At 41.8% G+C, this 26,131-nt stretch overlaps 1 protein-coding gene across 9 annotated transcripts in view; it reads right to left on the bottom strand.

The window, feature by feature from the left end:
• The window catches only part of LRGUK (leucine rich repeats and guanylate kinase domain containing), a 131,418-nt gene that overhangs the window by 103,850 nt on the left and 1,437 nt on the right, over nucleotides 1-26,131 (bottom strand). For 3 of the 9 annotated variants that reach the window (XR_014246711.1, XR_014246712.1, XM_082399148.1), the window contains exons 1-3: nucleotides 12,040-24,261; nucleotides 4,497-4,604; nucleotides 2,110-2,191 (exon numbers count right to left, since the gene is read on the bottom strand). Coding sequence is in view for 5 of the 9 variants with exons in the window: in XM_082399148.1 (XP_082255274.1) it covers nucleotides 2,110-2,191; nucleotides 4,497-4,604; nucleotides 12,040-12,360 (511 nt within the window). In the remaining 4 variants the exon portion in view is untranslated. Of the gene's footprint in view, nucleotides 1-2,109; nucleotides 2,192-4,496; nucleotides 4,605-12,039; nucleotides 24,269-26,131 lie in introns of those variants that run through there. The other 6 variants (XM_082399146.1, XM_082399147.1, XR_014246710.1 and 3 more) reach the window with 5 other exon arrangements.

Genomic DNA, 26,131 nt, shown 5'->3' with positions numbered 1-26,131 from the left:
CACCCCCCCCAACAACTTTCCTTCTCAGGGTCGTGGAAGCCAGAAGATCTCTACCAATTTCTACTTTATTTCTCTGGTCTAAATCACAGCCTTCTTTAGCCTGTCTTTTTTATGAAATTGTTCTAGGAGGGACAGAACACTGAGACATCAACACTTTGGTGGGAATTCATGAGCAAATCCAGAAAGGCTGCCTGTGAGAGGGAAAGCTAAGAAGAAACTGTAATTGCTTTACAAGTTTTGCCTATTTGTCCCATCTGAGCTCAGCTCCATATCTGTCAACGGTGATCTCAACCCTCTTAATTTCCACGGGCCCCCATATCCCCTTGGAGCTGATCTTTCTGTGGGCAGGTAAGTGCTGTACCATGGAGCTCTGTCTTGAAGCAAAAGCAGCAGCTACCACTTGGATGGTGAGTACATTTCACGCTTTGTAGATGCTCAATGCTTTCGAATCACTTTGATAGGAAAAATTCACCTTCGGGGTTGCTGGGCTTCTAACTCTCCCTACTCAGTGTAGTGACCTCCTTGTCCACCAGATGGCAGGAGCTCCTCATGTCTACAACTGTGGTTCTCAAAGTGTGGTCGTGTACAGGCTTCCAGGGAAACTAACCAGAAATGCAAATTTTCAAGTCCCACCCCAGATCTACTGAATCAGAAAGTCTGAGGGTGGGGCACAGGCATCTATGTTTTAACAGGTCCCCTCCAGGTGATTCTGATGCAAGTTGAACTCTGGTCCATATCAGGTCATCAATAAAGCTGTTCTCTTGAAAAGAAAAATATATACTGTGCCTTACACACAATAAGTTCTCGAACACTTGATGAGTTAATAAAGGGGGACATAAAAGATTGAAGGAGACTGATCTGAAGAGGAAAGCTTCATTTGCTACCGGGGACTGCTTGCTCAAGGGGCAAGGGTATGAAGCCACATCTCTTTCCCCTTCGCCGAGCACAAAAGATTGCTGGAGTCTCCCCAACCCCGCAATCCCTTAACCAGTAAATGAAACCAATCTTGGAGGTATGGGGTGTGGGGAGAGTGCCTGCGAGTAACACTAAACATTCTTTCTGATGATAACATATCTGGCATTTGCTTTAAATAACCCTGGGAAGGATGGATGAAGCAAGATGGGCCATGGGCCGATAATTGTTGAACCTGAATATTCATTACAAACCTCTCTACTTGTGCACGTTTGTAATTTTCCATAAAAAAGTTTTATGAAACTAGAAAAAAATTAATAAAAAGCCTTTCAAAACAGTAGCATTTGAAGAATTAAAATATGCTAGAATGCTTCTTAGCCATTGAAAAGAGTGAATTTTAATTATTGCAGTCAGATGGGAGGAAGAAATCAGAAAATGAATCAGAGAAGACCATATCAGCAACACTTAATCGTCTTAAAAAAAAGCTAAAGTGAACAGAAAGGTGATCAATGAAGAAAGAAGCAGGTCAGAAATTTCAAATAGGGTCAGAAAATTAGAAACAAGGATCAAGCTTTGAAGAAAATGTGACTAATTTCATTCAATGTGAGCAAGGTATCACAACAGATACCTTATATGGAACTACAAATGGCGGAGTTAGACTTGTAAGAACCCACTAACTATATGGAGACAGCAAAGAGAGGGGGAAAAAATAAATTTCTGAATCCCTCGTGTTCAAATAAGAACAGAAGTAGCTAGCCAGGATTAAGATGTAGATGCAAATGCAAAATAAAGAAAAGCATCCATTAAAGGGGGAAAAAAGAACTAGTTCATCTACACTGAATAAACTAAAAGAGGGAAGGAAATGGGAATCAGCAAACATTCAGGAGGCATTAAAGAAGTAATGATCCATCTCTTGAAAGGAAAAAGCAAAGCAAACATTCCATCTGACGCTCTTTAATATCACTGAGTGGGTCTCAACCATCGCATAATGTAGCATGTTTGCTGACCTCTGCCTTTTTCTTTTCTCATCAGTTATAGGTGCTTTTTTTCCATGGAAGACAGAGGATCAATGTGTAAAGTGATCCACAATAGCACTTATATCAAGTTTGGTAGTATTAAAGTATATTACATTCTGCAAAGCTTAAATTTTGAAATAATTCAGCAATCCACTGACTTACTAGAATGACAATTACATACCTTCAATTTTATTTACTGAAAGATCCAACTTCTGCAGGTGAATGTATCCACAGAGGATGCTAATGTCAATTAAATCAAGATCCTGAGAAAATAAAAGGTAAAAGATTTAATGTTGCTTTAACAGATGAGTACTCAGGCTTCTCACAACATCTGGAAATAGAAGTTGACAGAAAGAAATCCAGAATTTCCTTTGAAAGTACAGTAGAAGTGAGAGAATAAAATCTGAAGCCTACTACCAATAGGGTCTCAAAACAGACTACAAACCCCATCAACAAAGGCATTCTTCTGAAGGAAACAATAGCTTGGAAAATTAGTGTTGTTAGCAAGAACATATACAACATGAAAAGGCAAATTAAAGCAGTGTTCACGAACACCTTTAGAGCAGAGTTTTATATTTTAAAAAAACCACACACATAAAAGCAATAAAGCCAAAGTCTTTATCTAGTAGAAGAAAAGAAAAAGCAAATGCCTAGAATTCAAATGAAATGTTAGAAGAGTTCACACCTAATCGAGTGATCATTAATAACAATACTTCTTACACTTCCTCAGGCTTCAAAGCTCTCTCCCAATAATCTCATCTGATCAAACAAACCTGTGAGATCTGTAGGGCAGATTATCCCCAGTGTAGAGATGAGGAATGTGAGGTACAAAGAGGTACGTAAATAGCCTAAAATCACTTAGCAAGTTAGCAATACAAAAGCAGCTCCAAGTCTCCTGAATCTTTGTCCGAGATCCCTTCCATGAAATCTTGCATCTAGTGAACATCACGAGGGGTTGGAGGGGAATTTGGCCCCTTGGAACAAAGACTCATGTCACTGGTTTATGTTGTGATATCAGAGTCAGAAAAAGTCAACTAATAAAGTGTCATGATAAGCAAGTTCTCAAATATAAGAATGATAAGAATTTTAATAAAGACCTCTAGAACAGTAATAAGTAAATTACTGATGACCTACTACACACAAGGCATTAAGCTTGGCATGATGAGAAACACGTACAATGTTGGACTAGAGCTATATTTTGCCTTTAAGAAACTTATGACTTTGGGTAGGAGAGAAACTGTGTACACAAGTAGTTAGAGAAAGTTAAAAAATTATGTGTAACATAAGTAAGACATAAGGCAGGAAAAATCACTAACCTGGCCAACCCTAAGAAAGTGTATGCAGTAAGACAGGCTATTAGGGCAAATTAATTCAACATGTAATATCTCAAATGTAAGGAGGTCAGTGGCAAAGCAAGAAGCTTCGGTCCATCTAGCTGAAATAAGATTTAAAGGACTGTGCTTTTTTGTAGATCAATTTAAGGCGTAGCACTACGTATATACGTAGAGTATTGATTGAAAAGGACTTGTCTGCAGATGTACCGCTACTGGAATTATCTTCCATTCCAAAGCCTCACATGGTGCAAGGCACATGAGGTGCTCCCTGTACATTACTGCCTGACTGGCCGAGTCATCCATAAAATGCTGTAAAGTGAAAATTAGTAAAAGATTAGAGCCTTCGTATGCTGTTCTCAAAGGACATGCCATGAAACCAGCATGGGTAAAAAGGGCTTAACATTTTTTGGACAGTTTACTAGTTCAAATCCAAGATAAAACAGCCTTGCTATGAATTATATATGCTTGAGGCAAATTAAGGTGCTGTAGCAAAATTTCAGTATGCTTTTTACACCTACATATCTGCATTTACTCTGTGGACCTCCAAGGAGTAGTTAGTGCTTTACAATACAAGAAAGCAAAAAAAAAAAAAAAAAAAAAAGTATTTTCCTAGGACTATAAAGAAACAAAATGAGGAAAGAAGCTGAAATACTCTGAGTACTCTGCTCTTACAGCTTCTCTTATGATAAATTTAGAGTCAAGATTCTGTGCTGGTATCGAAATCTTGAAAATTGATGAATAACAACGCATTTTTATCTTTCATAATAGGTACCTTTTAGAAAGTGAGCTATAGCTCACAGCTACTGATTTCTTGACATACTTAGGGGGAAAAAAGTCAATACAAAAATATTTTGTTCCCTTGGATTCAGATATAAATTGTAGTCCTGGCACTGATCAGAAAGAAAATTCTTAGAGTTTTTGATTGGTTTTACAGAATCAAATTCAACCTCCTGGAAGGAAAGCATTGATTACTATAAAACAGACTGCTTAAGATGAAAGAAATAGACTGTGAAGGAAATGAAAACAAAGGAACTTGGCGGGGGGCAAGGGGGCTGATTATTGGACTGGCCAGGGCTCTTTGATGTCAAACATAAATAACTCATCGCTATTCTCCATCACATGCAAGACTTCGAGATTTGGGGGCCACCAAAAAAGCTATGAGTACCAGAGAAAACGGATGTGGTCCCACCAGTGTCAAGATGTAGCCAGCCAATAGTGACCTTCTCATACTCACTGATAAAGTCAGACTGAGGTAGACCTGCTCAGTCCCAGAGCCTGAGCGCCCCAGTTCGTAGAGTTTCTCAGCCACGACCTCCTCTCTCAGGACCCCAACAAATTCCCCCTGCAAAAAAACCAGAGAGGTGGACAAAGAAAGGACTTCATTAGAAAAGAAGTTAATCCACCTCATCATATCCAGCACTTATTTACTATATTACATATCTGGGAGCTGAGCCTTCCAAAATTTACCGGCCCCAAAGAAAACTGTGTTGTTGGGACTTCCCTGGTGGCACAGTGGTTAAGAATCCGCCTGCCAATGCAGGGGACACAGGTTCAATCCCTGGTCCAGGAAGATCACACATGCCGCAGAGCAACTAAGCCCATGCGCCACAACTACTGAGCCTGTGCTCTACAGCCTGAGAGCCACAACTACTGAGCCCGCGTGCCACAACTACTGAAGTCCATGTGCCTAGAGCCCGTGCTCCACAACAAGAGAAGCCATTGCAATGAGAAGCCCGTGCACTGCAACGAAGAGTAGCCCCCTCTCGCCGCAACTAGAGAAAGCCTGTGCACAGCAACGAAGACCCAACGCAGCCATAAACAAATAAATAAATAAAGGAAATGGTAATTTAAAAAAAAACTGTGTTGAAGACCCATACATATTACATATGATTAAGAAAATATCGATCAAATCAATGTATTGCTGCTGAACTTGCAGGTGGTTGCTTGTATTAGGTATTCAAAGCAGAATTAACACAGTAGCAGTAGAAGTGTCAATATTAGTGATGACAGCTACGTTGATTTAGTGCTTCTGTTCTGGGTACTGTGCTAAGAGCTCTCAATGGGTCCACTCCTTTAATCCTCCTGACAATCCTGAGGGAGGCACGATTAGCTCCATTTTACAAATGAAGAAACTAAGGCTCACAGAAGTTAACTTGCCTGAAACCACATAGCTAGTATGTGACAGAGCCAGAATACAAATCCGAATCTGTCTGACTCCAGGGCAGTTCTAACCACTACACTTGACTGCTTGTCCACAACCCAAAGGATGGTTACATCAAATTAAGGCAATTACTTCTCTACATCTGGTATTCTTGATGGAGAAAACAGGTTCTCAGTTCACTTTGTACTGGTTAATTTTGCTGGATTCATACCATTTACAAGAAAGTGTAATATCATTTGTAGAAGGAGGTTGGCCCTTAGTGTATAGATACCATGGACCAGTGGTGGCCCAGCACACCCCTCCCCCAATAATGACAGATAGAACAGGTAATAGATGGACTAGTGTTGCGTTTGTGCTGCCTTCAGCTCCATAACGACCAACACATTAACGTCAGCATGAGGACACAAAATACAAGTAACCACATCAGTCGCGCCAATATTACTAACCAATGGAACTGGTATACGGACTATGATGGCAAAAAGGCTTGTGCTACTGTAAAGAGTTTTCTTTCCTCCCCAATTTCCACTACCCCAGAGAAGCAAATATCACTCATACGGAGATCCTGCACAGCTGGTTTGAACCCGAGATCTGCCATTTTGGATATATGACTTTGGGAGATAAAGTTTTCTCTGAGACTCATAGTTTTTCATCTATAAATAGGATATGTTATTACTTTTTCTTAATGTTTTGGAGAGAATGAAAAATAATTGTGAACATAAAGCTCTTAGCGTGGTGCCTAGAACACAGCAAGTGTCCCCAGTAAATGGCAGCTGTTAGCACAAATTGGTGAATTCAGAAATTCCACATCTTAATGTTTCATTCGTCCATACCAATCAACCTGTTCACAAAATGGGGGAAAGAGATCTACTTTTCTAAACAAAGTTGGAATTTTTTATAGTAGGCCTAGGAAGGAATAGAGGTGAGAGAGTGTTACCTTCCCTCCCAAACTTTCCATGTGGCCCACCCCCTCCATTTCCTAGAAACAAGAAACTACAGAATCCCTTATTTACAACAGGTGGACATCTGTTTTTCAACACAGCCATTGATACAGAGACGGGACACACTGTCAGCACTGTCGCAAACCCCCAAGGCAAGACTCCTCGCGGCCACCCCCTCACGCATCCTTTGAGGTTCCTGCCATTTGTCAGTGTCATGTCTCTCCCTTCTGGTCTTTGGTCATCTTCAGACCTTGACCAGCCCTATCTGTATCTTGGGTGGTTTCAGAATCCCTAAGGAGGGCCACTCAACACCCCGACCACTCCAAGTACATGCACACATACATGCTTCTTTATTTTCTCAACTCCAGACACCTTAAAATTGATCTCTAGCCAACTTCAGCCACTCACTCCCCTGGGCATAGCCCTGGACCTAGTCATCATGCTAAACTGCTCCACCCTAGAAACCTCAGACCTCAAGTCTTCCATTGTTCTCGGCTCCCACAACTGCCCATCCTTCAATCTTTCCAACACCTACTGAACTTGGTCTCTGACCACAACAAAATCTCTGGTCTGTTCATCCTTCCCTTTACCTCTGAGTCTATCTGTCCCCTCCTGACTATACTTCCTTCTCTACTGGGCCTCCCATGGGCAATTTCAATGTCTCTCTACCCTCAAGTCTCTGACTCCTTGGCCCCTGATTGCAACTGCCCCATGTGTACCCAAACCTGAATCAACTTCACGCTCAACTACTGCGTTGAGGCAGGGATTATGTCATGTTCGTCATCCATTTGGGATAAAAATCTTTCCAGCATACCAAGCACAGGTCAGCCAAGTACACAAACTATTTCAGGAGTTTGATAAACTACAATAGAGGTAGGCGGGGTGCTTTCACTAGGAGCAGGGCACCCATTTTATGGCCATTTTAGTGGGGAGTAGGGGGTTAGCAAAGACTTCCTCGGTGAGAGAACCATTGAAACCCAAAGTTGTGAGTTATTCTGGCAAAGGGGAAGAAAGGGCAGAAGAGGGCCAAGAGGGTATTGCAGGTACAAGGGGCAACATGTACAAAATCCCAAAGGCAAAGGCGAGTATAGCCCATTGGGGAAACTACAAAGAGTTCAAATAGCGAAAGTGTAAGGTGGGGAGGAGCAATACAGTACCTAATACATGTTTGGTGCTAAAACATGGGCTGAATGAATAACAAGACTACTCCTCCCCCTGAGGTGCTGAGTGGGCGGGAAAGTCCCACAAGTGTGCCTTCCGGTGCCAAGTTCAAGTCAGCTTTAAGCTGGGCCTCAGCGCTATGGTGCTATTATGGTCCCCTTCTTCCTCAGCTGCCTTTCAAGTCCCCACCTTGCTGGTGAGATCTCCAGCTCTCTCCTCAAGCTGCCAGGCGCCTCCACTCCTTTGTCCTCACTCTCAGCAGGGGGCCCTCTCAGTCCTTCTCTTCCACTTCCGAGGCAAAGTATGAATGATCAGACATCAGCCCCTCCACATCCTGCACCTGTCCTGATGCTTCTTGCTGGGGTCTCAGAGGAGGTCGGCTCCTTCTCCACACTCAGGGTCCAGCACCCTCTGTTTCCCCAGAGACCGTGTTCAGGGACCATCAATGTTGCCCTCTTTTGCCTGTGGTTTCAACTGGTCACTCTCCACTGTCATTCTCCAAGCTGTCACTTCTCCAGCTCTACGAGCACGTGAGTCCCTTCTGTCCTACAAGGGCTCTCTTCAGTCCTGCATGTTCCTTTAGCTATAGCTATAGTTTTCCTTAATAGCCAAGCTAGTTTCCCCCTTGTTCACCTCCCATTCACGCCTCAACTTGCTTCACTTAGGTCGCTGCCTTCACATCACAAAATCCACATGGGCCAAGGTCTCCAATGACTGTCAGATAGGCAAAGCTAATGAACCCTTTTTTTTTTTTTAAGAAATATTTATTTGAGGCTTAATAATTTGTTGGGTTTATTTTATTTTTTTAAAGATTTTTTTTTTCTGATGTGGACCATTTTTAAAGTCTTTATTGAATTTGTTACAATATTGCTTCTGTTTTGGTTTTTTGGCCACGAGGCATGTGGGATCTTAGCTCCCTGACCAGGGATGGAACCCGCACCCCCTGTATTGGAAGGCGAAGTCTTAACCACTGGACCACCAGGGAAGTCCCTAATGAGCCCTTTTTGGGCCTCTTCCCACTTAACCTCTTGGTGGCATAACCCACTCCAATGTTCTCAACACCTTTTCTTGCCCTGGCTTCCCTCCCGTTCAGCTCTCTTCCTTCTCCTTTTTCTCTTATCAGTCTTATCCAGTTTCTTCCCCTGAATCCTCTTCATCTGCCTGCCTCTGAAATACCTGTACCCCCAAGGTTTTTTTGTTGGCCCTCTCCTTCTCTTCTTTCTTCTCTTCCTGGATGATCTCACAGACTCCAATGCTGATGATTTCCAGGTCTCTGACCCTGAGCCCTCCTCTCCTGATTTCCAGAGGCCTACGATTCACATACCCAACTCCTGAATGCACAGCTCCACCTGTCCCTGTTTCCCACGTGGTTAGTGGCCCTAATATGCCCCCCGGAACACACCACAGACCTAGCAGTCACCCTAGACTTCCAATATTCAATGAGTAAGTGTTTCATCTTAAATATTTTAAATACGTATTTCTCTCTAGCTTCCTTTCCATTCCCATTGACTTCATCCAGACTCCTGTCTCTTCCCCATAGATATTGCTCCTCTGTGCACTGATCTCCCTGCCTCCAGGCTTACCATCTTCTTATCTAATCTCCCTCGGCCACAAGAGCAGCTCCCTGCTGCTTAGAGTCAAGTCCACAGTCCCTACAACAGCACAGAGCTCTCCACAATCTGGCCCCCGCCTCATCTGCCTTTCTGCTCTCACCTATAACCCACCACTTGGAAAAGCTGCCGTCTGCCTGCCCACGTACCACCTCTGCACCCAAGTAAGGGTTTACTTCCCTTCAAGTCTTCCGCCATCCCTGCAACCCGGCTCTCATCTGTACACAGCTCTTCATAGGATGAACGCTCACTCTTATCTCACCTTGAGAGCTGGGACCATGTATGTCCTCCGTCACACTCTCATCTTTTTCTATCATTACTGTAGCTATTATATATTACATCTGTAAGTTTTTGAGAGCCTGCACTGTATCAGACACTATGTTAAGAACTTTAACATAGACTTTCCCATTAAATTTGATGTTCATAACTATCCAATGAGCAGGCATTATTATCCACATAAAGTTACTGGCAAAGAGTGGTTTTCATGCAGCAGAAACATATCACAGGCCCAGACATTTCTTCTGCCCTATATAGTCAGAGTACTTCCTATATAGTAATCATTTGTGAACGTTTGTTCAATGAAGGCTAAATTAATGAAGTCACTCGATGGGCTGTAGTTAGTAGATAAGAACAGATAAGTTATTACTTGTATTAGTAACAGTATAAATAATATATTGTGCTAAGTAGTTTACACATAGGATCTCATTAAATTTTCACAGCTCTCCATGAGGTAGATAGTATTATAATTCCTGTAGTGCAGATGAGACACAGAGAGTATGAGTAACTTGCTCAAAATCTCACAACAAAAAAAGGCTTTACACAAATTTTTGAATTCCAAAGGCAATATTCTGAACAGCTGGTCTGCCCTAACTCCCTCAAGTTCATTGAGGCTAATTACATTATAGGCACTTAATAATCATTTTGACCATCATAGCATTATAAATCTTAATCAGGCTAGGATATGGAAAATAAATCACTGAATATAAAAGTCCAAATGTTTCCTCTTAAAACTTTTTGGTTTATTCAGCATATCAAAACATATGAGATACTACAAAAAGGTAAAAGAAAATGTAAGAACACAAAACAAATATTAATTTTAGAATATAAATAGAAGAAATAATAAACTTTTTCCACACAAAAGCCTACAAGCCAAAAAGGATTAACTAGTTCAAGTCAACCCCCTCCCTCTATGGTTTGTTAATGGCATACTGAAGACAGATTAACAATGGTACTAATGAACCCCATAGCTGAAGAACGTGCATTAATTAGAATAATAAAGTAATCTGCTGATTCATTTGTTAATTCCTCTGGGGTGGAAGCCATACAAACACCTCAAAGTTGTAAAAACATCGCTACAGTTTTCCAGTAGTCACTGTTAAGCATGGCAAAGTAAATCAACAAAAGATGAACAAAATAAGTATTAATTTTCTGTGGTCCACTTCAAGCAAAACTGACGTGTAACTAGGCCATGTAGAAGGAGGTACAAGAAGACAAAATGGGGGATGAGGGTGGAAAAAAATGGGCCAAATGTGGAAAGTGAACAAAAGGACATTACAAAAGAAGGGAACCCAAGTGGGGACACAATGTAAGTAGTCAATGGCAGAATCGGAGTAACAGAAGACACTGCAAGTCACAGAGGGGAGAACGAGGAAAAATAAGACAAATGAGGAAAGGAGATGGTGAAAGAGAACAGGCATAACAAGGAGAAACCTGTTTGGCCTCAAGGGGGAAAGAAAGGTGACTAGGAAAAGATGGAATGATGCAGAGGGGATGCCAGAAGAATATCACAGAACAGGATGTTGGAAACTTTCTATTTCTCTGTATTATATCTACTTCTGAAAAGAATTTGAAGCAATTTATACCATGAAGGAGGAGGAAAGGGAAGAGAAAAACCTAATCTAAAGAAAAACTACTGAAATTAAGAAAAATACTGAATTAAGAAAAAAAGTTATGTTTCCTGGCAGGTAAGACAAAGAGGAAAACCTAACAGTTTATCAAAAGAAAGCAAATCAAAAGAGTGGATATATGTATATGTATAACTGATTCACTTTGCTGTATACCTGAAACTAACACAACATTGTAAATCAACTATACTCCAATAAAAATTAAAAAAAAAAAGAAAGCAAATAATGTATTAGAAAGCCAAGAGAAAGAAGTGACATGATGTGAAGTGGAAAGGGATAAGAAGGCAGGCAACGGGCTAAGGAAGGACCAGGATGCTAATAAATGTACGAAGTGGAATTGGGTCACGTTTAGAAGAGGTACTGTAGAAAAGAGGGAATCTGTATTAGTGTGAAAGGCCAAGCTGCCAACGAGGCATTACAGATGGGAATGTTGGGAACATTCCCCACCTCCTGAAATACTCTCACAGTGAGCAGTGTGTGTTGTTTGTATAATGCATCATATACCCCTGGCAGAAGTAATATATAAAAACTTTCTAGTCACTTGGTCTTTGAGGAAGCACTTAGATTATTTCAGAAGGGTAATTTTTTTTTTCCTAGAGGAAGGAGGACGAAGGGACTAGAAGTCGGGGAGAGTGTTGGAGTATTTCACAATCATGAGGAAAAGGTGCAGGGGGTGCAGAAGTAGAAGTCTGTCTATTCACAACACTGTCAAGCCATAACTCCCATACAAATAGATAGTTTTCCTCAACGATGCTGTGTAACTTGACTCTTAAGAAATCAAATGTGCTAATGAAAAGTAAAGGATATACTTGAAGATATTTCAGGCAAAGGGTAAGGAAACAGGGTAACAGAAATGGGAAGGAGAGAGGGGGAGTCTCAGAGCAGTAAGGAAGAGGCGTTCCTGGAGGCAAGGAGCCCGAGGAATGGGCTCAGCCGCAGGCTGGTGAGGGGTCCGACCGCTGGAGAAGGAAGTGAGGGGGTAAGGGGTGGGGGGAAGGCACACCTCAAAATTCAGCATTTCGGACTCTGAAGACTCCTCGAACTCCACTTTGCCCTCGCCCTCTCCCTCGCCCTCTTCCTGGTCTTCGTGATCTCCGTCCACGTCCGACTCTTGATAGCAGTGAACGAGCTGCTGGAGTAGGTAGGAGGAGGCTCTGCGGAAAGTATTTTTCGGTCTCTGTTCCATGGGGAAAGGAGACCAGCAAGACTGACGTTCCTTTTCTGAGTGCAGCAGTTTCGACTGGGCTCCAGTTCGTGAACTGCTCACGCCTCCCTGGAGACCGGAAGGCTTCGGCAACTGGGGATCCCTCCCGGAGGTCGCCATCTTGTTTACCGGGGTTGCCTAGGAGACTGACGCCAGGGGAGGAGGCGCCGCAAAGGATTTTGGGGGCTGTAGTCTCCACCCCTCCCTGCGTCCTCGCTTTCAGCTTGCGCTGCCATTGGTGCACGACTTTCCGTGCGTGCGTGCGTGCGTGCGTGTTTCTTTTTAGTCCGTTCAATCGCTGGCTTTTTTTTTTTTTGGCTTGTCTTTCTCGTTTTTCACCTTTTTTCTCTGCACCCCCTTTTTTGTGTTCAACTGTTTTCTCTCAACCTCGAGGCGAGGCCCCTCTTAGAGATTTTTCATCCTGTCTTCAGATTATGATGATAGAAATGAATTGGGCTGGTAGGGCCTGATAAAGTCCAGGGAGGATTTGACTGAGCCAAATAATATCTGTTCTAAGCAAATATCAAGTATTTTGGGGGGTGTCCTACTAATAGATACCCTGGGGATCAGATACTTTGTTGAGATCACAGACAAAAATTGCAGTCTAGGAAGAGATGATCTTAAAAGCTCATAGACAAAGGCAGAAAAATCAAGCCAATGAAGAATTCTTTGCAAAGGAACTGCAAGCATCGGGTTATGAATAAAATCTGAACAGAGGACTAGATAAGGATTACTGAGAATTTCTAGCTCAGATTACATTCGCAGACAGAAAGGTGGATTTCATCAGGGAAGTCACAACAGCTTAAGATCAAAATGATTAAAATGTTAAAATGATGACCAGAAGGGACTATATGCAGTCTTTTGGAAGAAGATATGAGGATGTGAGGATGTTATGCTAGGACATTCAGAAGAAGATCAAAGAAGACCAGAAGGAATTCAGGAAGAAATCATCGCAGAAGGGATAGAAAGGAAAGGGCATTTGAGAGACAGGAGGTTTAATAACCAAAGCCTCCCAATGGCACTAAATAATAAAAATAGAAGGAAGGGCAAACAGAAGTCAGGTGAATGAACTGTGAAAGAAATCCCACCATAAGCCATACACTTCAAAAAGCACAATATACTTCATCTAGTTAAGAGCAAGTTTGCAGTGGTGGCGCTTTGTGGGAAAGCAAACCATGCAGGCTGTGATGTAAAACACAGGAAATACCCAGATCATTATTATCAGCAATTAAATTACACAACCTATGTAAGAGTGGTCTGTTTCAGGTGCTGGGGATATAAAAGTTAAAGTCTGTATCTCTTTAATCAAGAGATTTGCATTATTGTTGGGGCAGCAGGATATAGAGATTTTCTAAATGAATGAAAAGTACACAGGAGAAAGTAAGTCCCACCTGATCGATTTCTAGTTAATGTTACAGGCCCTCAGGGAGGGACTGAGTTGGAGGCAACATGACCACCACTTTCCCTTTACCACTCTTGGAAAATAGGACTCTCTCCTTGAGGTGGATAAAGCAGGGCCCCAGGCTGGTCCATGGGAGTTGTCCGTTGAGATCAAATCTGTGTCCCAAGACAGGCATGCTCAGAAGCTTCATAGATGAGGTAATTAAGGGCTGAGTTAGGCCTTCAAGAAAGGAGAAGAAACACAGGAAGAGGTGCTGGACAGTCCCAAAATGGGAAGTGGCATAAATAGAGGCAAAGAGGCTGGCCTGGATGTTTCAGGAAGAATCTCTGAGAAGTCACTGATATTGAAATAAAACCTGCTCACAGGAAGTTGGAAAGATGGGGGAGGGTGCTGCCTTCCTGGGAGAAATGGGGCATGAGTGAAAAAGTGGATGAAACTGCCTCATGTGTCAAAATGTCTTAGCAGAACCTAGGGGACAAGACTTTAAAAGAGGGGGAGAGAAAATGGGCCTGGTGAGAGATTCTGACAGCCATGAGGGGAAGGCAGGAACCTTATAATTCTTGTAATGGACAACATCCATTTCACATAGATGATGCTTTCCCATGAGATTAATAGGAGACTCTGTTGGTCTCTGATACACTGTATATTTTGGGCACTCTACACAACTTACATCTACACCTTATGGCCAAACTTCCTTAGTTACCTCTCTTCACTGAGGGTCCCTCCTTTCCTTGCAAAAAGTGCCTTGTCCATAGTAGATGCTTTATAAACATATATTGACTACACAAAAGCTTGGTTTTACAGTGAGAATACGGAATGTAGCTGCCACTTTATTCCTCCTGAGTGAAATCACATCTGTGTAGATGAGTGTTTGGAATTAAAATAGCAGGATGCCTGTCTCAGAACAGAGTATCTGGACTCTGAAGCTGCCAAAGAAATAAAAAGACACAAACCAGCATTCAAAGGGTCTAACAGGACTTCTTTAGAGTCAGACCTGGCTAATCAAAGCCAGTCCTCATGCCTGCCTCCCAAGATTACAGAGAGAGTTAAATGAGATGAGTGTGAAATTGGCTGACTCACATTCAGCCAATGGTGTGAGTGGTGGATTGTGGTAGATTGCAAGTATGGCCACCAATTCTTCTTATCCCTGTACACACCCCTTGCAGTGTGACTTTAGCCCCTCCCATCAAGTGGTAGAGTCTACTTCTCCACTCCTAGAATCTGGGCTTGGCCATGTAACTCACTTTGGCCAACAGAATAGTAGCAAATGTGGCACCAGCAGAGACTTGGAAGTGCTTGGGCTTTGGGACGCTGTGATCACCCTGTGAAGAAGCCAGGGCCAGCCTAGTGGATAATGAGAAGTAATGGCCTGGCTCTCTGGGGCCTTGGCCAGCTACTCCCATTGCCAGACATGCAAATGAAGCCAGCCTCGGTCATCCAGTACCAGCCACCGACCTGCCAACTGATCTAAGATTCCTGAGGGAACCCAGCAAAAACCAGACCAGAAGAACTGCTCAGTCAACTCAAAAAATCATGAACTAAATAAATGGTCATTTTAAGCCACTAATATCTGGGATGGTTTGAAAAGGCAGCAAAAGTTAATATACAGTGCATGAATTGCCTACAGTCTCACCCAACTGGTTAGTGACAGATTGAATTTAGAATCTTTACCTTTGACTCTCATTCAAGTGATTATTTTCATATTGGCCTTTGCTACTGTCAGTATTATCTTCCATCAAAAACAAATATTTGCTGCTATAAAGCCCAAAAGAGAAGCTGCAAATCTTTCCAACCATGCAGGTATATTAGTTAGGGTTCTCCAGAGAAACAAAACCAATAGGATATTTATATAATATTTACAATAAGGAATTGCCTCACATGATTAGAGAGGCTAGAAGTCCCAAGAACTGAAGTTGGCAAGCTGGAGACTCAGCAGAGCTGATGATATCAATTCCAGTCCAAGAGCAGAAGAAGACAGATGTCCCAGCTCAACAGTCAGACAAGCAAAGTTCCCTCTTACTCGGTCTCTTTGTTCTGTTCGGGTCGTTAACTGATTGAACGAGGCTCACTCACATTAGGGAAGGCAATGTGCTTTACCCAGTCTACTGATTTCAGATGTTAATCTCAACCAGAAACAGTCTCACAAATGTATCCAGAATAATGTTTGACCAAATGTCTGGGCACCCCATGGCCCAGTCAAGTTGACATGTAAAATTAACCATCATAGAAGGTGACACTTATGGGTGGTTTCTAAGTAAGGTATGGAAGGAAAGTCCTTTGGAGTCTGTGAAAAAGAACAAATCTCACATCTTTCATTGTCTTTGTACCAACCATCCTGCCCAGCCAAGTGGGCTTGAACCTCAGCCTCCATTTCTTGCCCCATTGTATGGGGAGCACTCTTGCTTTCCTTAAGATCTACGATGATGCAAACCACTAAGACTATTACAAAGTCTAGGACGCACACAGAAATGACAGCAACAACAACAACAGTAATAAAGCCACACTTGCATGAAGAAGTACAAGTAGATAAGAGGTAGCTTTGGAATACTTTTCCCTTCAAATGAAACATTATGTATTCAAAAGTAGAAAGAAGATGGTAAAGAGAAATCATACCTTGAGTCATGCCACAGGGCCTTCTAGTGAGTCATGGGACTCTTTGTAAAGAGTCTTGCAGATACAAACAGCTCTGAATACGCATAGTATTTTCACGATAAATAAATGGAGGCTTAGGGCATTTTTCAAAGTTCATGAATTAGTGAGTTCCCCTCAAGCAGCTCTCACTCTGTCATGTTTTGATTTTTGTTCCTGACCAAGTCAAGTTACTGAAGAGTCCATCTTGACTGTGAATTCATTCAGAAAGTGATTTACGGCTTTTATAAAACTTTTTTGCATAAAAATCATCTTGGAGAAATCTGATTTTAACTATTTAGGTACTGAGTTGCTCTTTATACTATGCCTTTTAAAAAATTGTGGTAAAATACAGATAACATAAAATTCACCATCATAACCATTTTTAAGTGTACAGTTCAGTAGCATTAAGTATATTCACACCGTCGTGCAATCATCACCGTCATCCATCCCCAGAATTCTTTTCATTGTGCAAAACTGAAACTCTATACCCATTAAATAATAACTTCTTATTTGCCCCTTACCTCAGCCCTTGGAAATCACCATTCTACCTTCTGTCTCTATGAATTTGACTAGTCTAGGTACCTCATATTAAGTACAATCATACAGTATATGTCTTTTTGTGACTGGCTTATTTCACATAGCATAATGTCCTAAAGGTTTATCCATGTGTCAAAATTTTCTTCCTCTTTAAGGCTGAATCATATTTCACTGTATGTATAGGCCACATTTTGCTTATCCATTTATCTGTCAGGGGACACTTGGGTTGCTTCCACCTTTTGGCTATTGTGAATAATGCTGCTATGAACATGGGTGTGCAGAGACCCTGCATCCAATTCTTTTGGGTATATACCTAGAAGTGAAATTGCTGGATCATAAGATAATTCTATTTTACTTTGTAATGAACTGCCATACTGTTTTCCATAGCAGCTGTACATTTTACATTCCCACCAAAAGAGCACAAGTTTTCCAATTTCTCCATATCCTCACCAACACTTGTTACTTTCTGTTTTTTCGTGTGTTTGTTTTGTTTTGTGTGATAGTAGCCACCCTAATTGGTGTGAAGTTGTATCTCCTTGGGCTTTGGTTTGCATTTCTCTAATGATTAGTGATACTGAGCATCTTTTCATGTGATTATTGGTCATTTGTATATCTTCTCTGGCGAAATATCTATTCAAGTCCTCTGCCCATTTAAAAATCATGTTGCTTGTTTTTCTGTTGTTTAGTTGTAGGAATTCTTCATATAATCTGGATACTAATCTTTCATCAGAAATATGATTTGCAAATATTTTCAATATTTTCTCTCATTCTAAGGGCTGCATTTTCACTCTGTTGATTATATACTTTGATGCAGTTTTTTATTTTGATTTAGTCCAATTTATTTATTTTTACTTTTGTTATCTGTGCTTTTGGTGTTGTATCTGAGAAACCACTGCCAAATCCAATGTCATGACGCTTTTGTCCTATGTTTTCTTCTAATAGTTTTATAGTTTTAGGTCTTATGCTTTGGGCTTTGATTCATTTTGAGTTAATTTTTATATATGGTGTAAGGCAAGGGTCAAGCTTCATCTGCATATGGACATCCACTTTTCCCAACATCATTTGTTGAAAAGACGCTACTACTTTTTAAAATATTTTCAATTCTTAAAAAAAAAAAACAAAAACCCCAAGATTGTCTCTTCAGGCAGAGAGCATTAACACTATAACACTATTAACACTATACAAGATGGGACTGACAATAGGGTAGGCACTACTGAGCACCTGATCAGTATTAATTTAATAATCTGTAAGACATAGACACTGGTTAGTTTCCCTTTCTCCCTGTCCCTTCTGTTTCCTTCCAATCTCTGTATCCCTGGAGGGGCTAACTCCTGCAGACAGTATCACCTGGATCCCTTGCCCTCTGTCTTTTAATTGATTTTGGCCAATGGAAGGTAGAGGAACAGGCAAGAGAATGGTCAGAATTTCCCTCACACCTGTATCGCTCTGTGACCGTGGTTCCTGTCCGAAGGTCCCTTTTCATGGCTTCAACTAAGGCACTGTTTATATACCATTCAGCCATAGAGCTATGTTTACAGTTTGGGCATAGAAGTAAACCCAGGGGTGGATTACATTAAGCAATAATTTATATCAGAGGCTAACAAGAGATGGCACAAATCTGGGACTATCCAAGTATTCTATTCCTTTAAATCTTGCTCCTTTAAGTCATCTCTCAAAGGAATCATGTCTTCCCTTGTCTCATTTCTCTTCTATGCATTTGAATCTAACTGATGGGCAAACTCAATCCACACCAAAGCCTGCCTCAGTTATTGAACTAATCTGATTGGTCCGGAAACGACCTCTACTATCTAGCTACCTACTTGAATTAAATCATTCTGCAAACTACCCGTAGAATTTTATACCTTAGGGGTGAATCTTAGGCACATGTAGTCAGTATAGCATTTCCCACACCTACCATCTACCATTATTGCTGATTCAATTCATAAGACAATGCTTCTGTACTTACAGATATCCCCAGCTACCTCCGGCCAGCAGCTATCAGGTTTACACCTTGGAAGAGAATAATCAGTGCACTACTTGTGGGATATTTTGTAAACCCAACCTATTCCAAGGATGACAGTCTTCACAACTTACCAGGTTACAAGGCTAATTCTTAGTCCTTTGCCATCTCAAAAATTACCCTTTATGTTAACATTTTAAAGAAATAAATGGATATGGATCATAGTTATAAATATAGGTGGAGAGATCTTCTCCATGCCCAGTCAGTTCATACTTATTCAAATAACGACTAGGAAGCTAGGAGACAGGACTTCCAAATTTGATTCATATCTCCCCATCCAACCATTTCTCAAAGAAGCTGCCAAGTCTTCTTAGACAAACCCTAAACAATATTTTATATTTTCATTATGCTTGTTTTAAAAAATGAAAGTAAAAAGACAAAGTATTTTTCACCCTGGCAATAAACCTGCACAGGCAGAGAATTGGATATCAGAATCTTTAGTAGCAGCCGCATTATTTAGCTGATGAATTAATAGGAATCTGTAGAAGAAGAGGTAGGATTTAAAGTTAAAGCTGAATAACAATTAGGTTTTAGTGTCATTAAAATTCTGCTTTCAGCTGCTACTAATTTTCTTTTTGACCACAAAAGACAGACATTAGTTTTTCTGAGTAAAGAGGAAAAAAATCTATATTGTTTTACAACACTACCCACTGAAGAGGCTGCCACTGCAGTAAGAGGCAGTCGTTTGAATTGTGTAGACAGGAATAGATGAACAGAAGAGAGGAAGATTGAGAAAGGAAAGAATGTGCTGGGATGCTTGCGAATTTAGAAAGCATGAGCAAACTTAGAATGGAAACAGTAATACTGTTTCTAGTCATAGGAAAACAGATGAAGGAGACTAAGAAGAAATAGCACCTGTATCCCTACCTTGACACAGGGGGCAGAGAATACTGGACACCAAGGTGTCCATTATTGAGAAAAAGATCAGGTGCTTCGAAAGGGAAGATTGGGGGTGTCATGTGAGGCCAAAGACAAGTCCAGTTAATGACAAATTACAGTGTGGCTATTGGTTTTAAGCCTTAAGCAAATTTCCATCATTGAGATACTGGTTGGTATTTGGTACTTACTTGGGGAGAAGGACTTGGATTTATAGCATGGTTATGTTTTACCACCCTTCCTTCCCCTCCCCCAAACAAATGCTGGTCTACTATTCATGTTGCCATGACTATCCACCCACCTAACGCCTGATTAGCAATATTAAACATGGAAATGAAATACATTTCATTGTTAAGCAGGTCCATTAATGTATTAATTGAGAGCAAGATAGCATAAGCATTTTAATATTGTGACTGACTGTAGAATCTGGGCTGTAGGCTGTCAAAATTACGATTCTGAGCTCAACCATTCAAAAACCGAACCACCTAAAGAGAGGAAACATCATAGCATGAGTAATGTGTGGAAATCCCAAAATAGGGACTAGGGTTACTGCCAAAACTCAATCAAGACTGTTTAAAAAATTGGACATTCTTCTTGAAGGAAGTCTGGTAAACACACAGCTCCTGGAGAAAAGCAGCAAATTGAAGAGAGCTGAATCCATAAATTTTGACCCACTCTACTAGAATAGAGGAACAAGAACGCCCTCTTAAGGAGCAGCAGTTAAAAACAGAGCTGCCAAGAGAGGCTGAGATAAGAAAGGAATGACTCAGCAAGAAGATGGCAGCCGCTTCAAAATGAAATGTGGGTCAGAGCCTCATTCCTTCCTACCCTTCCTAACGGCTCCTCTGAGGGCAGTTCTGTTAGCTTTGCAGTCATCCCTTAAAGACAAAAACGAACACTCCATGACCACATCAGAGCATTAAAAGGGGTCACAAGTTAGTTAGCAAATGGCAGTCTCTCTTTAGAATTTACATACTAAACAGAAGCTTGTATTCCTGGAATTTCTCTTAGGGAGACAAGATAAATAAGAAAAGGTGCCTATGCTAACCCTTGGTCTAGTAGGAGAAACTGAACTAAGTACAGATGGTTCATCAAGATGGGTGGGTTTTGTAATACAATGTGAGAGATGCTAATGGTGGAGCCATGGACCAAGAGCTAAGGGAAAGCAGAGGGGCTGTGGCTACCTGAGCCCTTTTAGAACCCAGCCATTCTCACTATCGCAGGCTAGTGAACAAGCACCAGTGTCAAATCGAGCGCGGAGAGAAAGGGCATGCCAATGGTTTCCCTTTTGATTGGGTCCCCTAATTCGCTAGACTGATTCTAGATGCCTCCTTTCTTCAGTATTTATGAAAAATACCTCATTGCCCCTGTTTCTCAGGAGACTCTGTGGAACTATAAATTATCTCATGTGTTTCCCCTGAAAACAAATCTAGGATGTCACCCCCCCTAGCAAATTAACAAGTAGCTGGCCCACCCAGTATTGCTACCATTTCTAACACAGATAAAGGAATTTCACAATATGGGCACCTGGTATGTGGCAGGCATTATGCTAGGTTCTTTACATACTCTCTGTTTCTTAATATTCACAACAATGGGAATTACTATTCCCATTTTACAAACCAGAAGACAGAGTTTAAGAGGTTAGGTGACTTGCCTAAGAGTGCATATGGCCAGTAGGTGGTAGAGCAAAAAACATAAACCTAGGTCTCTGACCCCAAAGCCCATGCTCTTTCTACCACATTCTGTGCATCCCATGGAAAACTGAAGTATAATTAAGTACCAATGAAATCTCTTAGAGGAAAAAAGCTGATTAGTTTAACAAGTAGAATTAAAAACTGATACCCAGGTTGGAGCATACCCTATCTGCAGACCTAGCATCTATTACCCCCAACCTCTGCTGCACCCCTCCTTCCTAACAGCACTTCAACCTCCTCCAGGAACCCTGCCTTCCAGAAGCCAAGTGCTGCTTCCAGGAGGCTGGCCCCATCCAGTGGCAGCCCCTGCTGAGGGCCTTGATTCATTTCAGTCAATCAGAGTGTCCTGTTCCTTGCTGGTGACTGATTTAGGTTGATCACATGGCACTTGTCTGGCCAATGGTATGTCTCTACTGGAGGGGCTTCTGGGTTTCCTCTAAAAACAAACTGGTTCAGAGGCAGAGATGGTCTCTTCTTACGTGGATTGGTGACACCCCCACATAGGGCTCTTGGAACTGTGTTAGTATAACATCACCAACCTTTGTAGTGGTGGGATGGAGTCAGAGGGAGCCTGGGTTTCCTAAAATGGCCACCTTCTGCCCAGGCCAAGGACCACCTTGTCTCTTTCATTATTTCCCTTGATGATGGAACTCACTCTTGATCTTTCCAACGGTTAACCCATTACTTGAGCTATTTAGTGCTTTTTTTTTCCTTTTGGTAGAATCTGGGGCAGTTAATAACTTCCCATTCATTTCTGTTTTGTAATTTAGAGAGCTTTCTCTGTGAAATGCAGAGCAATTTCGCAGAAGCCATAGGAAACTTCTCTCCCCCTGTTCTTTTATAAGATCAAACAGGTATCTGTCAACAAAGGGCAGTCAACTTGGGCTCGAGCTCTTTAATGTGATAATGAGATAATGCCGGGTCTCTGATTTCTCTGGGGCTCTTCAAGGGTCTGCAGACTGCACCCCGCATGCACCTCTTCTCCCAGTTTGGTCTCCTCTCAGCATGCTCCTCCCACTTGTCTCTGTCAAATTCAAATGAATTTCTCAATATTCTCTGTGTTCTTTATACTCTTAAACTTTTCACACTACAACTTTATGCTCATAGGGCACCCCAGATTTTTATCCTTAAATTCAATTCCTCAAATGCTTATGGAGGACCTACTATGTGCAAAGCGCTATGATAAGCACAGTGCAAAATACAGCCTGGGGGAAGTCTCTGCCCTCAGGTAGTGTATACTCTAGTAAGCTCCATAAAATACCTCAAAACTTTAAAAATATTAATTATATGTTGAAATGGTAATATTTTGGACATATTGGGTTAAGCAAGATATTTTATTAAAATGTTAAATTTTATTAACATTAATTTCACCTGTTTGAATGTGGCTTCAAATGTGGCTATTAGAAATTAATTACTTGTGGTTCACTGTTGTGTATTGGTTTCATATGATTTCAAATCCACTCGCTTATGACAAAGACCAAAAAAAAAAGTTGTTTTTAGAAGTGGTTTTGAAACTGTGCAACTCAGATTGGAACTTGAACCCACAGTCTTTTAATTGAGATCGCACACCTGGTGTCAGGACTTAATGAAGCTCAGTTTCTTGTTGTCTCCTTACAGAAAGAATTCAGTGAGAGACAAAGTGATAGGTAAGGAGTGGATTTATTTAGAGAGGACACACTCCACAGACAGAGTGTGGGCCACCTCAGAAGGCAAGGGGTCCTGAACTATGGGGTGGTTAGTTTTTAAGGGCTGGGTAATTTCACTGGCTAATGAGCAGGAGGATTTTCCCAACTACTTTGGGGAAGGGGCAGAGATTTCCAGGAATTGGGCCACCACCCACTTTTTGATCTTTGATGTTCGTCCTGGTAACTGTCATGGCTCTGGTGGGTGTGTCACTTAGCTTATGCTAATATATTATAATGAGCCTATAATGAGGCTCAAGGTCCACTGGAAGTCAAATCTTCTGCCATCTTGGACCTAGCTGGTTCTAACCAATACCTGTCATGTCCAATGGCTATGTCATTCTTTTAAAGGTTGTGCCCTGCCCCCTTCCCTCCAGTTTCAGTTTTGAAATAAGAATGAAGTAAGCTGTGTCCAGATGTCATCATCTCATCTGTTGTCATTGATAAGCACTCTGAGCTCAGCTGCCCAGGGGCCCCGGTGGGGGCTTATCAATCAAAACATATGAGAAAGCAAATATGGTGAGGGGACATTTAGACCATAATACCCAGAGTTTGTGAGGACTATCCCAGAGTTTTGGTCTGAGCAAGGTGACTCTTTGCTGACCTAAATAGGTCTCCAAATACCCTTAGGGCCATGGTAAAGATGACTTTTTTAGTGGCAGTGGCAAAAGTCATGCAACCGCTCTTGGAGATCACCTTGCCCACCAACACCATGGCACCATATTCCCTAGAAACATGCTTGAGCCGCAAGGGACTTTGGCTTTTGTGCTGGCAGCTGGACGTCAGCTCTTGGTTGGTCAAGCCATCTCTACCGAGTACCAACTCATATAAAGGTACCTCTTGAACTAAATTTGGACTTTATTCCTTTTGTCTCCCCTTGCCTGGAACAGTAGTGTGATTAATCTATCCTTGGATTGGAGTATGTTCTTTCTTTCTTGGCTTATTAAGAGACATTATCCTGTATGCTATTGGCTTGTGAAACTATTATAATTCCTGCAGTGAACCTGTGTTAAATAAAATATTGGCAAAGATGGGCTTCCCTGGTGGCACAGTGGTTAAGAATCCACCTGCCAACGTAGGGGACACAGATTTGAGCCCTGGTCTGGGAAGATCCCACATGCCGCGGAGCAACTAAGCCCGTGCGCCACAACTACTGAGCCTGCGCTCTAGAGCGCGAGCCTAGAGCCCGTTCTCCGCAACAAGAGAAGCCACCGCAATGAGAAGCCCGTGCACCGCAATGAAGAGTGGCCACCACTCACCGCAACTAGAGAAAGCCTGCGCACAGCAACAAAGACCCAACACAGCCAAAAATAAGTAAATAAAATAAATAAATTAAAAAAAAATATTGGCAAAGACCATCTCAGCCTCTGAGCATAATCTGTCCCCAAAATAAAACACTCACATTATATTTTTATAATGAGGCAATGAGGTAGTGAGTAGTTTGGGTGACACCACCATGGGAGCTCTTATCCACTTTTACTTGGCTTAATAAGTTTTGGTGATGAGATCGTATGAGCTCTGTTCACTTTTGCCTGCTTAAGTATTCCTGAATACTTAAGCAAAGAAGGAGTCAAGTATGGTCAGGTATGAGTTAAGTATATTCTTCTACTACCCTTTACTGTTGAACTTAACCAAGGCTTTTCTTACTCTGCTTTAAAGAAAGTACTTTTTCATTCTGGTGCTAAAAGCATCCAAGGGGTCTTCTTCTCAGATGCTGCTTCTTTTGTCCCTTTCTCCTGATGCATCAGTTAAGAAGACTTTGATGACCAGAGCTTCCTCTGTCAGAAAGCTCAGTACTCACCAACTAATTAACTCTCCAAAGAAAGCCAAGCTGCTGTGTCTGTCTTTGCTTTCCTACTCTCTTGGTGGCTCTACTTCTGCTTCCTCTTTCCTGCTGTGGCCCAAAGAGCAAAGTAGGGAGATCACCCTCAGGGGCTGCAGGGCCTCAGGCTTGAGTTCATGCTTTTGTTTTTCCAGTTGGTAGAGACCTTCCTTGATAAACAGCTATTCATTTCATTACTTCAGCCTTCCATAGGGAGGGATGACTTTGCTAAAAGCAAGGTTCAAGCAGTTTTTTCCACTAAATGTTTTCTTTGTTAATAGCACTTTAAAGAAAAACAACCCATATTTGAATATATTAGAACAACCTTCAAATGGATTAACACTTTTTTTTCACGTTTCATTTCTTGTATAGTAGAACTGTTATTTTTCAGCTGGCTTCAAAATTTCAGTTCTCTTATCTAGGTGAATGATTCCATATTTTCTTCCAAGTTCAACTGGCTCCTGGACTCCTCTGCTTGGGGCCCTCACCGTGACCCCAAAGTCAGTGTGCTCAAAGGAACTGAAACCGAACAGGACATGTGGGGCCTTTCTGTCCCCCGTTTCTTGACTCCAGCCTCCATGATCTTACCGGAGTCCCAAAGGGCAGATTCGAACAGTTGCTAATCCGGGAAGGGAAGGGATGCAAAGAAAACAGGAGGGGCAGACAGAAAACAATAGTGCAGCCTTGGGGCAGGGTCCTGGTTCCGACTCAAGGGATACACATGACAATGTCTTTAAGCCCTTCATAGAATTAAAACCCAGAAAATGGAAAATGTCAGCATTCTCCATACTAGAGAAGACCACCTGGGGCCACACTAAAGGAACCAGAGAAGCTCATCAAGAAGATCACCTGAGGGGCTTCCCTGGTGGCGCAGTGGTTGAGAATCTGCCTGCCAATGCAGGGGACACGGGTTCAAGCCCTGGTCTGGGAAGATCCCGCATGCCGCGGAGTAACTAGGCCCGTGAGCCATAACTACTGAGCCTGCGCGTCTGGAGCCTGTGCTCCACAACAAGAGAGGCCGCGATAGTGAGAGGCCCACGCACCGCGATGAAGAGTGGCCCCCGCTCGCCACAACTAGAGGAAGCCCTCGCGCAGAAACGAAGACCCAACACAGCCAAAAATAAATTAATTAATTAATTAAAAAAAAAAAAAAAAAAAAAGAAGATCACCTGAGACTAGATTAAAGGAGTACAGGCCCGCACACCACCTAATCTTAAAAGCAATCCC

This window comes from Balaenoptera borealis, assembly GCF_965194805.1.
Source record: "Balaenoptera borealis genome assembly, chromosome: 7".
NCBI lineage: Eukaryota > Metazoa > Chordata > Mammalia > Artiodactyla > Balaenopteridae > Balaenoptera > Balaenoptera borealis.
Note: the sequence above shows the minus strand (reverse complement) of the source record. Positions and strands in the feature narration are given on the sequence as shown.